The sequence below is a fragment of the Chlamydotis macqueenii genome, chromosome Z (genome assembly GCF_036417535.1).
Source record: "Chlamydotis macqueenii isolate bChlMac1 chromosome Z, bChlMac1.mat, whole genome shotgun sequence".
NCBI classification, from domain to species: Eukaryota; Metazoa; Chordata; class Aves; order Otidiformes; family Otididae; genus Chlamydotis; species Chlamydotis macqueenii.
Genome location: NC_141593.1, coordinates 43,690,249 through 43,704,134, shown reverse-complemented (window position 1 = coordinate 43,704,134; position 13,886 = coordinate 43,690,249). Strand labels below are relative to the sequence as shown.

Sequence of the window (13,886 nt, the reverse complement as noted above, 5' to 3'; positions counted from 1 at the left end):
AACATAAAGGGAAAACAACATATTAAAAGAAGTATTAAAAACATTGAGCCTCATTTTAAAAAACAAATACAAAGTCCAATTTTCTTAAACAGTCTTCCAATGAAAATGATGAGAGCTGAGCAAGACCAGTAGGCAGTCAGAAGCTCACACTATACAATTTCTTGCTTCTATACAGTTTAAACATCGTTTTGCACATACCATGAATTCTGGTGGTGATGACATCTGGACAGCTGTGTAATACACGACACATTCAATCAACACATTAAAGTGATTTGTTGGTTCATTTCACTTTATTAATCAATTACGGTATTCTTAGTATAACGTGAGTGGAAGTTTCCCATTAGTTCCACCCTTGCCACAGAAAATAAATATTCCCTGAGTATGGCTGAAACAAAGGCAAAAGCAACTGCCCAGAAGTAAGTTCGTTTCAAGCTTAGAATTTTACTTCCATCTTACCAAAACAGTCTCACCTGCGTATTCCTTTGGGTGTCTTTCCAACCAAGAAGGTGGTTGAACCTACTCGGTGTACTTTTTTGTTTTTCTGGGTCACAGGATGAATAATATACGGGTGATGTTGCTTACTGTTCACCAACATTTCTTGCTCTCCCTTAACAACATTCTTCTCTGCAGTGCCTTCTTCTGAGTTTTCTTCATTTTTCTAGTAAAATGAGACATGGAAATTCTCAAACAGCTTTATCTGGAACATAGTGATGTGATTGATTATGCCAAATTATGTCACTCTTAGCTATCACTCAGTGCTTTGAGTGTTAAGAACGGGATTCAGAGCTGCAGTGCAAACTCCCTACTCAGTCACAAACTTCCAGGGACACTGAAGGAAAGTCCTGGTTCTCCAAGAATATGGTGGGATATTTTTTCCAAACGGGTTAATGATGTGGGTAAATTAAATATCTCTGTAAGTTATCTAATGCATAAAGAGGGGTTATATAAACACTTAATTCTGCACCACAAGACTCAAATCTCAGTTACAACCTCCAAATTTTACTATAAAATAGAAAATGCCTGTGTTAATAGCTTACAGTCTTAATAGATAAATTAATCCAGGAAGATATTATATATCAAGATTAATGGATTATTTTGGATTTACTGCTTCCTGCTTGTTAATGCACGTTACACAATTTTTGCACAGTACATACTAAGAACTTGTAGTTACTTTAGCAATTTAACACTCAAACTATAATGACAAAACCATTCAACAATACCAAAGTTAAGGTAAAATAATTGTTGTCAATATCACAATCTCTAATGCATACACACACAATTATTCAGAGCTGTAAAGATACTTTTGGAAGAGGTATCACTATACTTACCTGTAAATGAAAAGGAAAAATTACATATTACACTTTCATTTTAATACTCATGAGATTAAAACTGTAAATGTATAGGTCACAAAAAGCTCATGTTTTAATCAAATTCAAGAAAATAGTGTTACAGATCAACTCATCGTGCATTCAAAGTCAACATCTTGCACAAAAATATAATCCTATTTACACCTTACTTATTTTTCAAAAATTCTCACAAATTCTCAAAATTCCCCCTTTCCCAAAGGGCAAGCCAAGGGAAATATGAAAATTAAGGAATGTGTTTGAAGAGCGAGGAAAAACAGAGAAAAACAGGAACAGGAAAAGCAACATTACATCTTTTTTTTTTTTTCTTTTTAAATGAGATCAGGGGAAAGAATAACTGTTTACTGATGTCCTCAGTCCCTCTACTAATACTGCTTGAGAGATTAAAACACAAACTGTGTTCACACCTTGTCATCTGCAGTTCAAAATTTGGCTTTGTATCTACAATGTTTCTTCCCAAAATGTTTCTACTTGATCCATGTCCATTTCCTTTATTTCCATGGGCTGTTCACAGTGTTCTCGAGCTTTAGGATCTCACATCTGCTCTCAATCCATTACCTTGGCAAGTAACCTCAAACTAGCATACAGAGAGAGATATTAATAGTAAGGGACCTACAGGCATAAATTTTCACTCTAAGCTAAATGCACAACTCCAAAGATTAAAATTTCACTGCACTATTAAAAGTTATAGTAGACAAAACTGAAACCAAGGCCCCAATTAAGATAAAAAACCCTATCTCCCAATAATAATGATGACAGCAACAAAATCAAGATTGAATTAGCAGATGTTATCTACTGCATAAATATTTTACAGTTATCTTGCTAATTCAGCATGCATTTAAAACGTTTACTTTCCTTTGTAAGATATGCATAGGTAATACAGACTTTTTTAACTTGGAAAACGTATTTTTGAAAAAGAAAGCAATGCTAGTTTTAAAATACATTTATTTTTATATAATTTTCGCATGAAAAAATATTTATAGTCTTCAGGTCTCACTATAATAAGACCTAGTGCATTTGTCACTCTGTCAGGAGATCAGAATTGTATAATTTAATTCAAGCAAGTACAACTTACGTAGAATACAAGCCTAACCATGTCAATGCCTGTCTTCAAAGTATTTTAAACCCCCATAAATGTGTATCCATCTACTTCTTATTAAACATGACCGAAGTATATGAGGCAGTAATACTTTCGTTTACACATCTGTTCAAACAAAGAAGATTAAAAATCTCTTTGGGAAAAAAGCCAAATGTTGTAAACACACTGAAAGTTGTAAAATTGCTTGTCTTTGCAAAGAATCAGAATTAATGTAAAAAGTACTGCTAATTCCAAATAAACTCACAAATGGCATATTTAGTTTTGGAAGTACAAAATTTTTAAGTACATTGATCCAGACTGCCAAACCTGAAAGAACAGCAAAATACCATGATATACACACAAAGAGCTCCTCTTCTACCTAAATTAGCTGCTCAAAGTTTTTTCCTGAAGGTAGAAAAAGTTACTATAATCAAGTTACCTTGAGCTGCAGGAGCTAATGCCAGTGAATGCCCATGGCCACTGTGAGTTAATTTTGAAAATAATCTCAGCTCTCTGGAGCAAAGCCAATTGATGGAACAGCACCCAGTTAGGCCGAAACACAACAACTGGCTGTTGAACTTGTGAATATTTTTGAAAGTTTGCCAACTTAAATCCAGCCCCCAAACCCCAAATTTAATAATTTATTTATTTTTAAATGATAAATGTTTTGTCAGTAAAACTGAAACACTTACTTCAGTTTTCCTTAAGATGCCTTCATGTTAATTAAAGGTCAAATCTGAAGTTTGTTAGTCTGACCAATACATAGATGAGGCTCTAGGTAGAGGTAAGCTTTACACATATACAGATTAAAATATTCCCCGTATCTGTCTACTAGCATTACTATTTTAAAAAAGTGAAAACATCAGTCAATGTTCCAGCATTCCAGCACAATGTTCCAACATTTCAAGCTATGTTGCTTCCTTTTGAATTTGACTTCATGTATTACTCCCCTTAATTCTTCCCTCTCATGGTTGATTTCCTTCTAATTCTCTTTCAATGTTTGCCTTCTAACTCACCAACTGAAATCTGTTTCATTATAAACATTTCCTTTCAACAGCTTTCATTTTCTATTCCTCAAGCAATTTCTCTACCAAACTCTCGTGTTTGTATCCCATTATTTGTTCCTACATGAAATCCCATGTTGACTTTACAGCACTGGTTCTTGTTCACCTGAATTATCAAGTATATCATATGCATAAGGCAAACTTGCAAAGCAAGACTGAAATTATACAATTTGATTCAGATGGGAACCTCTGACTCTTGTTCTTACATTACTGATACTGGTGCATTTAACAATCTATTTTTACTACTGAATGTCAGACCCATTATGAATAAATAAATGTTATGACTCAAAGAATGGAGTAATAAAGGAAACAAAAATCCTTCAACACAAGAAATATGCTGTGCACTTGGAACCGCACATTATCTTTGTTTAAGTACTGTATATTAATTAAATATAGCTAGGTAAGTACAAATGTTGCTAAACTTTCTGAAAGAACATTTTAATGATGTAAGATCTGACTACAGCATTTTCAAATTGTTATTGGAAAACTGGAAATACAATAGTGATCAGTCTATAAGTACATCTCAGGACAAGAAAGAAAGACTGATTCAATAGAAAGAAAGAAAGAAGAATTAAGAAGAACAAGTCAATTATTTTGTAAAAAATATCCAACTGTTTTGCCAAATAGCAAGTCTAGCTTTGCTTTATGGCTCAGCCACGTAACTACTAAAAAATGTTAACCAATTTCCCATAGCAAAAAGAAAAATAGTCAGAAAAACTCAAACTGCACAAATAACAACACAATTTTTTCTCCTGAATTAAGATTCCATCCAGCACCTAAATAAGTCACAGAATGTTCTTCTCTCACTTTAAAATGTAAATATGCTTAAAAGTTTCAAGTACATGACTACGGACAAGTTACTCTGAATGACAACTGAAAATCACAACATAAAAATCTAAAAGCATTCTTGACAAACATTATACCATCACACACATACATACTGTGTGTTAAAACATACTCTTCACACACTGCATAGCATATCTTCTGATTAGTCTTCTGAAATACACATGAAGTAATGCTAAAGAAATACTTAGTACAGCATACAGTATCTGCTATATGTATTTTAAAAGAATTTTTACAAAAAGATTGACAGCAATTGTGAAAGCAGTTAGTTTTCACTAAATGTTTAACTATATTGAAGACATTATGCATCTGCAGGGAATGTTACAAAATTTCCACTGTTCAAAGTGGAAAAGTTCCACTTAAATTTGACCACATACTACTGGTCATCTGATAAATTAAATGCACCTATATTGGACTATCTGTAACGCCACTTTACATTTCTACATTCTTCACATTTCCTCCTTTCTCAAACCAGTACCTTGGTGGGAGAAAAAAGGTATAGCAAAATAATTCCTTTGATATCAAAGTTAAAAAAAAATCTCTATTGAGCTACTAAATGTAAATGAATGTCAACTTTGTGCACTTCCACATTGTCAAGAAAATCTTCACAAAAAGCTCAAAAGAAATAACCAATTTCTTTTCAAAGGCATACGTATAAGACAGGGCCACAGATGCAAGTTGTTTAGTAGAAAGTAACATTTTTTTGGATTAAAAAAATTATGTAAGAAAAGGTTACAGTACAGAATATATCCCAGTAAATGGAAAGAAATAAAGTTAATGAAAGTACAGTAAAATGAATTGTGAAGTGCTATTGCAAACTAGGGAAAAAAACATATAAAAGTGCAGCCATTCCTTCCTGCCTTACACTTTCTTCCTTATCCTAGCCAGTCTTCATTTACTGCACTTACTCTGAATAGGCTTTACAGATACTGCAATGGGAAAGAAGAGGGATTACTATGTAGTTGTGCAGAAAATAGTTTTAAAAGTATTCAGAAAACCTAGGGACTCTTACTGCACATGAAAAAATACATCAAATAAAGCATTTATTTTCACCTTTCATGTTCCACTTAGTTTACAGGGTTTTTAACATAAACACTTCACATCTTTCTACCACAGAAGATATTTTCCTCCACCACTTCTTTTGTTATGGATGTCTCTTATTCTTAGAAGTATATAGCAAGTTTTGGACATCAATAATGGGTCTCCATTTCTTTGAGTTACATATTACACATAGGCTGTAATCATGAGTCCAGCAAAACAGTAGCATCTGCACATTTAGTGTCCCGCACCACGTCACATTTAAAGGCAGCACTCTTCAGGAAGAATGAAGACATGCAGCTGAGCATCAAACAAGAATTTAAGTGTCACAATGCAGCAGTAACTTCTACTTAAAGATTCCATTTTGAATCTGCAACAACTCTTGGATCTGTTAGCTCTGTGTGACAATCTGTCTCCTGCTGCATAGTTACAGTAGTTTTAAAAATAGCATACACCTGCCAAAACCAATTCTGGTCTATGTTTGACGGTACAAAATTTCAGTATATGTTCTTCCTACAACAGGCATAAAGAGGTGGCTCTACACTCTGGAGCAATGAATGCTAATCCATGTATAAGCATCCTCTGACATGACTGAGATGACTGGCTACCTTAAGCCTGTGACTACCACTTCTGAGAAACAGAGATTCAGGGATGCATGTTCTTTCAAGATGTCTCGTGTTTGTGGTACTTCAAATCACCAGACTTAAGAGGATAATGACCTTCCTTCAAAAGCCTGAATCTGAAGTTGAAAACATGTACGCATAATTATTCCTCAGCCATAGTTGTACTACGTCTGAGCATCTTCCTCTCTTTTCCTGCCTGACTACCTAAAGTATCCCTATGGTAAGCATCTTGCCAAATACTGAAGCAGCAACCGCTTCGGACTTCCCCACTCACAGCTGAAACAGTGTTAACAGGTTTTTCTCTACAGGTATGCATGAAACCACTGCTGCCAGATATCCAGGATATTTTCCATTGCACAGTTTCATTGTCTGTTTTCATTTCTAAAACAAACAAGAACGGCCTTCTCAAATCTTTAGCTGCCTTGCAGTCACCTAAATCATACAGAAGCATGAAACACAGTGAATTCAGTATGACTGTCCTCTTAAAACACAGCTTGCAAGCAGATAACAGGCCCTTATGCCATATTCTGCTTTATATTTTCCGACTCCCTCAAAACCTGAGAAAACATATGACCTTCCAGATACACTGTAGGTTGCAGTGGGGTTTGGATTATTATTATTCACTGCACTACAGTGAATTTATCTACTCAAATTGTAATTCTAAACTATTTCAGCGTTTTTTTTTCCCCTTATAGTTTTCCCTTTTTTCCTTGGGAGCTTTCCCCATAATATGTATGAGTTACTATGACCTTCCTATATGCTTTTCTTGAACGTATGCTACTCTTAGATACTGTTTTTATTTTACTTACCTTTCCTCTACTTGTCAGATCATATATAAATATCCTGAAATGTTTGCTACCTGACTGTTTGTTCTTGGTCTTGTTTCCTTCTGCCTTCTACACATACACATGCCAAACAAGAACTTCTTACTAAATTATTCTGCATACCAAGGAAGACGAAGTATATAACAATGTCCATATAAAACTTCATAGAGTTTCTCTAAAAGTTAGGTCCATATGGTCAAGAGAATAAAAAAAAAAAGTTATCAAAAATTACAATGTCTCTATTTTCACTTGATTCTTAAATAAACCAGAATTGCTTTTCTACTTACAGATGATACACTACCAAAAACTATGTACTTCGAGGTTTATGGTGACTTACACACTCCATAGTTTGAAATAAGCCTGAATCTATATGGTATTTTAGAATTATTTCTGATCTGGAAATTTATATTTTCCCTCTGAATTTGACTTTCTTAATTGAAAAACAGTCTCACTCAGACTGAATTTGTCTAGTCTTCTTACACAATAGTATTGTAGAATGAGAATTAGATGTAATTGTATATGGCAAATGGTCAGTACCTCAATTGTCTTAGAAAATGACCTACCTTAAAATTTTAGAATACTGTAGGACAATCATACTATTTTCAAACCTTCTGAACTAAACAAAGCTACTCAGGATGTTGGCTCTGAATACAAAGGTATCTAACATTTGATTGTATCACAGGACACCAATAGTGGAAATAGTCCTCAAGATACAAAAGATGTTAGACTTATTCTGGGTCCAAATTACTTCTCCAAAATATTCTGCCAACACCAAGGGACCAGTAATTAGCTATACCTGCTGATAAAAGCAAAGAAATTTTATCAGAGTAATATATAGTTATGTTTTTCTGGTTGTCATATCTAGCTTTTCTGCTTGTACAAATAGAGACCAGGGACATTCCATAAACTAATCTTTTGCTTGGTAGCGGACAATTGACTACTAAGTCAATTGAGGATGGACTGTGATCTCTCTATTTAACAGTTACTTCCTAGTCTGTTTCTTCTCCAATCATGTAACAGAGCAAGAATTTCTCACTGGGAGCAGTTTTATTTAATTTCTTGACTCTTTAACAAAAAGAACTCCTATAAGTTATACCACTTTCTTGCACCAAAAGTCTGACCATAAATCAGTATCGTGACTACTACTATTGAGAATGACAGGAGATAATCAGTCTCAAAATTCAAAGCTAAGATAATTGCTTATGCCAGCAGAAGCCTGCGGACTTCCACCTATCTTCTTTTGTCCTCTCACCCCTCCATTAAACAGCAGCAAAACCAAAAGCCATGCACAAACACTATAACGAATATGCAACTACATGCTTCACAGACTGCCACATACAAACTCAACACATAAAAGAAAGTCATACTGAAACAGTTAATTCCATTATAAACTGAAACTATAATCTCAATAAAGCAGCATTGCAGGCCAATCATTTGGTAACAATTACTTTAAAGCTGAATAGCATTTCCTATCCTAGAAGAGCAAGGATAATGGAATGTTATCTCCCAGAAGCCTACACTTTGTAAACAACTATCTAAACCTGTTGAATCTGAAAGCTATGCAAACACACTGCAGAGTTACTATAACTGACAGAAAGTCTTTGTTTAAATAATCTACAAAATGTCAATGTAATACAAATACAATAAAGAGGAGTTCTTAATAACACAACTTTTGTATTTACAGTATTCTCAACAGCACTTAAATCTGCACTGGAGATACAAATGGCATGTTTTTTCCTAGGCTGACAGCATGCTTAGTTCTCTCATTTACACCACATTGCAATAACATAAAGAGGGGTTTACCATTAATCCAGGTTTTACTACAAAGCATCCCATTATTTCTCTGTCAAACACTGGCAAGAGTGCCAAATGTCTGTCATCCAATTCAGAGGATTAAGTCTTCTTTTAAAGTGAGATACTTGTACAAATTTATAAAGATACAGATATAGTTTCTTAGAGCTGGTCACAGACTATATTTTGGCCTGAATTCATGCTGCAGAGGTTGAATATGACAGCTGGCAGGAAGCTGAGGGGAGAATACATCCTCCCCCTTTTCAGTCACCACATTTCTGTTGCCATAGTGATTAATCCTCAACTGAATGGTTGTCTTTGTACATTTCTTTTCAGTAAAACTTTAAGTAAACTTAAGTTGAAAACATGCAGTTGACTGAAAAAAAATTAAGACTCCACATATTCAAAAGGTACAGTACAAGTTCTTGTGTCTAATACTTTTCCATACATTAAAAAGCGTAAATTAGATCCACTGTGGGACATCATAAGTTTTTCAAATCTTGTATGTCTCTTCCCATTTTTTGTTTTCGTGAAGCCTCCAAGCCTTCTCCAAAGTCTTCCCCATGCTTTAAACCCTGCACCAAGATTCCTGTTGAAGAAATACTACACAAATTCAGTTTTACAGGAACTAGAGAAATCCTATTCCAAACTTCTGTACTTTATGTAAAACATTTCATATAGCCTATTTTTGCCAGGCTATAAATCAGGAAATTAACTAAGGTAATCTACTTCAGAGTAGACCAGAGACGTTAAAAGAAGATATTTAATCTTGTCTCTGGGAGGCTTCTATTTCTTATGGCAGCTAAGAAAAAGCTTCACAAATAACAGCCCAAGTTACTCAAAAACAACATAACAAGCTCCTGCACTGAAAATCAACCTGGCTGCTTAGGAACCTGGAACTTCACAGAGAAAAAAGGGTGAAAAAACCAAAAACCACTAAAAATACTTAGTAGATTACTAAGGTCCCAGAGAAAATGCTAACACTTATTTTTTTTCCCCCAAAAATTAACAATGTCAGCATAATTTTGAGCAAAATATCATGTGAATGACTTGAGACCCTTTTTTTTTCCTGAAAGGCTGAAATACCTGTCAATCTACTCTGAGAACTACACTCTGGCTTTGTAAGTCCACCATGTCCAGTCTACAGGTTTGTTTCACATGTTTTCTTTTAGACGTTTTTGTTTTCAATATCCTTCTTTCTGTAATTACACAAGATAGGTGACAAACAAAATGAACCACCTTCTTAACAGATAGTTATATGGGGTAATAGGACAATAATCTTTCACTTGTTTCAGGAAAAACCAATGACTTTTCAACCAAGTCTATTTGCAAATGTGTGCAAACAGAAAACTTGAATTGAAACTAAAATACAGAACAAAGATGGTTCAATGTCATTAAATCAATCTAAAACCAACACAAAAATTAATGTCGGAAAACCAAGTTATTTATTACAATAGATTAAATTTTAATATAATCTTCTTCACTCAGAATTCTACAGAGATGACGAGAAAACCCTTGTTACTAATAATCTTCTACAAAACAGCAGATAAAGTGTATTTTGTAGTCATATGCATAAGGAAGCAACAAAGACCAGTGCTTAGTAATTTTCAATGGAGTGGATATCTGCCACAGTAAATGACACACATTTTCCACCCTCAGACGTTTAGAATACTGAAGCCGGGGTGTGATTCTCCCTGCATCATGGTACCATAGAACTGACCGTAATTTCTGTCTTAACACTTACGATTTGCTATGAAGGACTCCAAACGGCCAAAGCAAAAAGAGACACTTGAGGGCTTTCTAAGACACTTAGGTTCAATAAATTTTTTAGAACTACAGAGAAAGTTTAGATGTATAACCTGTATCTCCAAAATTTTTTCAGAAACAGCTGTCTGCCACATCTCTGCACAGCACAAAAATCCCTGGATTTGTTTCGATTACTGAAGCTCTGAAACACCTCTAATTACTGACATTTCAGTGCCTTCCACATAAGCAACACTACCAGAAGCATCAACTGTTTGAGGGATGATTATCATACTGTTCTTCTCTCCTTTCTTCTCAAAATCTACATTGATCTCACACCACAAGTTGTGGTAAATGGTCAGAATATGGACAGTCTTCAGACACAAGATAATATGTGCAATTCAGGAACTGTTGGTAGTAAGTTAAAATATTTTCATGCTAACTCCAGATATCCCTTAAATGTAGAATACTAAGTATAAAAACACCATGTCTATTAAAAAAAAAAAGGCAGTCTTAAGTACCTGCCTGATTATACTTGCAAAATAAAAGCAGATAACTACTGCTGTAGGTGACTATTTATGAAAGCTCCCCATCTCTCCTCACTAGCAAATGCTACTCCAACTCGCCTACTGCTACAGAATCTTCTTCCACTTTCATGCAATCCTATGGACTTCTGTAATAAAGGGAATGTATTTTCAACATCACAATTTACTTTAGTTTCTTCAGGATTATGTGATAAAACCTTTCACTTCTACTACTGTCACATACAAACTAACTTCACATAGTTATCTTTCTTTAGATGCTGAACAGGACTCATTTTGACTAACGATATTCAACCAAAATATGGTTTATTCTCTTGCTTGTAAAATTAATGCATACTTTATACTGTTACTTTTACTACTTTTACATTTTATCTCACCTTTCATAGCTAAAAATTTGTGGAAGAGCTCTCATGATGTTATATTTTTGTTTCTTCATGGCAAACTTCACATTTTGATTGCCATTACCTAACTGTATTTTCAACAGTCATATAGAATTCATTAAAGTACACAATAAACAAGCACTCAGTATTATAAACATGAACATTCTAGCTAAGCTAGTCAAGTTACACAATTCCTTTTAAAACAAACAGAAATAGAGAGCATGACTGCACTCCCTATCATCTTGGGAGAAAAAAAGAGTCAAAAGCTCTGCAGCAGTCTTGAAGTCATGTACCAAGACTGTTAAGGAAACTTGAGCACAAAGCAAGCAAGAACAGAAGAAATAGTAGCAAGACCTATTTATCCTAAAAATAACTAAGTTTTTGTTACCTTAAGACTAATGGTACAGAACAATAGCAGGTTAAAATAATATGGTCTATTACTTCAGATAAAAGGTAGCTGGAGTATATGAATACTAGCACAGGTAACACTAAGAACAGACTGACTACTTATTACTCAATAAATAAAATACACTTGATTGAAACCTATAGTTTCAAAGGTTAAGAGAGATTTGACTGCAAACTACATTAGTGTCAACAGTCCAGATCTAACTCACACCTTCTGAAGTCAAATTAAGGAAAGAGACTATCATCAAGACAAACATCTTTTCTCATAGCAAAGTTCAAATCTTACACTTTTTATAACCAACTTAAATCCGAGTTTAGTTATTCATGAGTTACTCATGTTCTTAAATAGGACATACTTAAATTTTACATACCTCCAAAGCTCTCTTTTGAGGAACAAAACTCCCTGCCTCCCATCACTTGTACCTTGGCTTTCAAGGATCTTCTTCCCATTCAACCTCTCATTTTGAAGGAAGAGTCCTCACAGGTTTTGCAGTCTGTTCCAGTTTAAACCAGTTTCTACAACTCAAGGGACTCCATTACTCTCCATGTTTCAACAATAAAGGAAGGACTAATAAACCTAACTGATACTTCTTTTATCTACTACAGGTAGAAAACCAGGAAGAAGGCTTATTATATACTGCCTTCCACCAACTTACTTTTGCTGTTACTGATAATTCACCTCATTTCCATAAATTAGCTACTGAAACCAAAGAACTGATACCTGGGATGTAGAAGTTCATGGGAATTTAGTGAAGACAAAATATGATCAGATGATCAGTCAATAGCAAGAAACCAACAAAACTTCTTACAAGAAGTTATCTTGATTGACTACTTTTGCTTATTACTTATTATAACATCATTACATCTATCAATCTAGATTCATATGCAAGCAGGAAGCAAAAATATTTCAGTCTTCAACCAAGATTTGTAGGAAAAGCTGTATTTCCAACTTACAATTCATCCATTTCAATGGAGTATTTTGTTAGTTTTCAAGTGTTCTTGCATCCCTTTCACAGAGATATTAGTCATTTCTTGAAAAAATGTATTTAAATGTTATTAAGTCAGAAACGCATTATTATAGACAGACTATAGAGGAAAACTGCAAAGCAGGAGGACAGAGTTGGCGTAGGTGAACTGTATAGAGAACAAAGGGTATTTTACTTTTGTCCCAAAGAGACCTACCTATTAAATGAAAGGATAAGATCCTTTTTTGATCCCTCCTACTTAGAAATAAGACAAATCATTTAAATGTGGTTAAAAAGGGACATAAATACTATCAGGGCATTATTTGGGAGCCTTCATGATGCTATCAAATAAAGCTTCAACATAAATATACTGTAAAAAAAGGCTTCTAATTCAGAATGTGACCAGTGATACCCAGAGCAAACACAAACAGCTACACAATTTCTGAGAAGCAGTTCAAATAATGATGCCAGAAAGCAACATCAGTGAGAAATTTCAGCTGACAAAAGTTTTGTTTTTCTTTCAATAACTATCAGGTTACAATTAACATTTCTCTACTTAATACTATAATTTTATGTACCAAAAATAACTATGGGTATTTAAACTATTCAGCTGTATTTTAACAATACACAATGTGCTTTAATCTGATGAAAAAAATTTTATTAAACTTAATTTGAAATCAGCGTTCTCTTTATAATATGATTAGTTTCTCTGACAGTGAGTGTTTCAGCTTAAACTGATGGAAAATAAGTGAAAAATGACCAGCCAACATTGATGGCCAGAAGAGCAACAATAGTAATGTTTTTCACAGAATATCTTTTAAAATAAAAATAAAATAATGAAGAAAGAATGTTACTGCTACTGTTTTCCTAAGTCAATCATATTTCAAAGTTGTCTGTCAAGCTCTGTCAGCTTTTCTTTTTTCAAGCAGAGCACAAAAAATTCAAAGTTCCACGTTTAAGAATAGGCAGCCATCTAGGGATTATTTCTAGATTAGTGCCTCTACGTCAAAGAAATAACAGGAAGCAAAGGAAGAAGCAGCCTTCTCCATAATTATTGACGCTTTTCTTCCTACTTAAATATCCAAGAGAATTAATACTACTGTTACTTCAGAGTGAAAAATACATACCTTAGAAAAACTGACCAACAAGGTATTTAAGAGAGGTTAATTTGTAAGAGTTGCAGTCACACAAACTCTAAATAATGAGATGCAAGTTACACGAACAAT

The 13,886-nt window shown here is 34.1% G+C and overlaps 1 protein-coding gene across 4 annotated transcripts in view; it reads right to left on the bottom strand.

The window, feature by feature from the left end:
• The window catches only part of ERCC6L2 (ERCC excision repair 6 like 2), a 58,398-nt gene that overhangs the window by 2,514 nt on the left and 41,998 nt on the right, over positions 1–13,886 (bottom strand). For 3 of the 4 annotated variants that reach the window (XM_010116323.2, XM_086770083.1, XM_086770082.1), the window contains one exon: positions 471–658. In XM_010116323.2, coding sequence (XP_010114625.2) covers positions 471–658 — 188 coding nt within the window. Of the gene's footprint in view, positions 1–470; positions 659–1,772; positions 1,942–13,886 lie in introns of those variants that run through there. The other variant, XM_086770084.1, reaches the window with a different exon arrangement.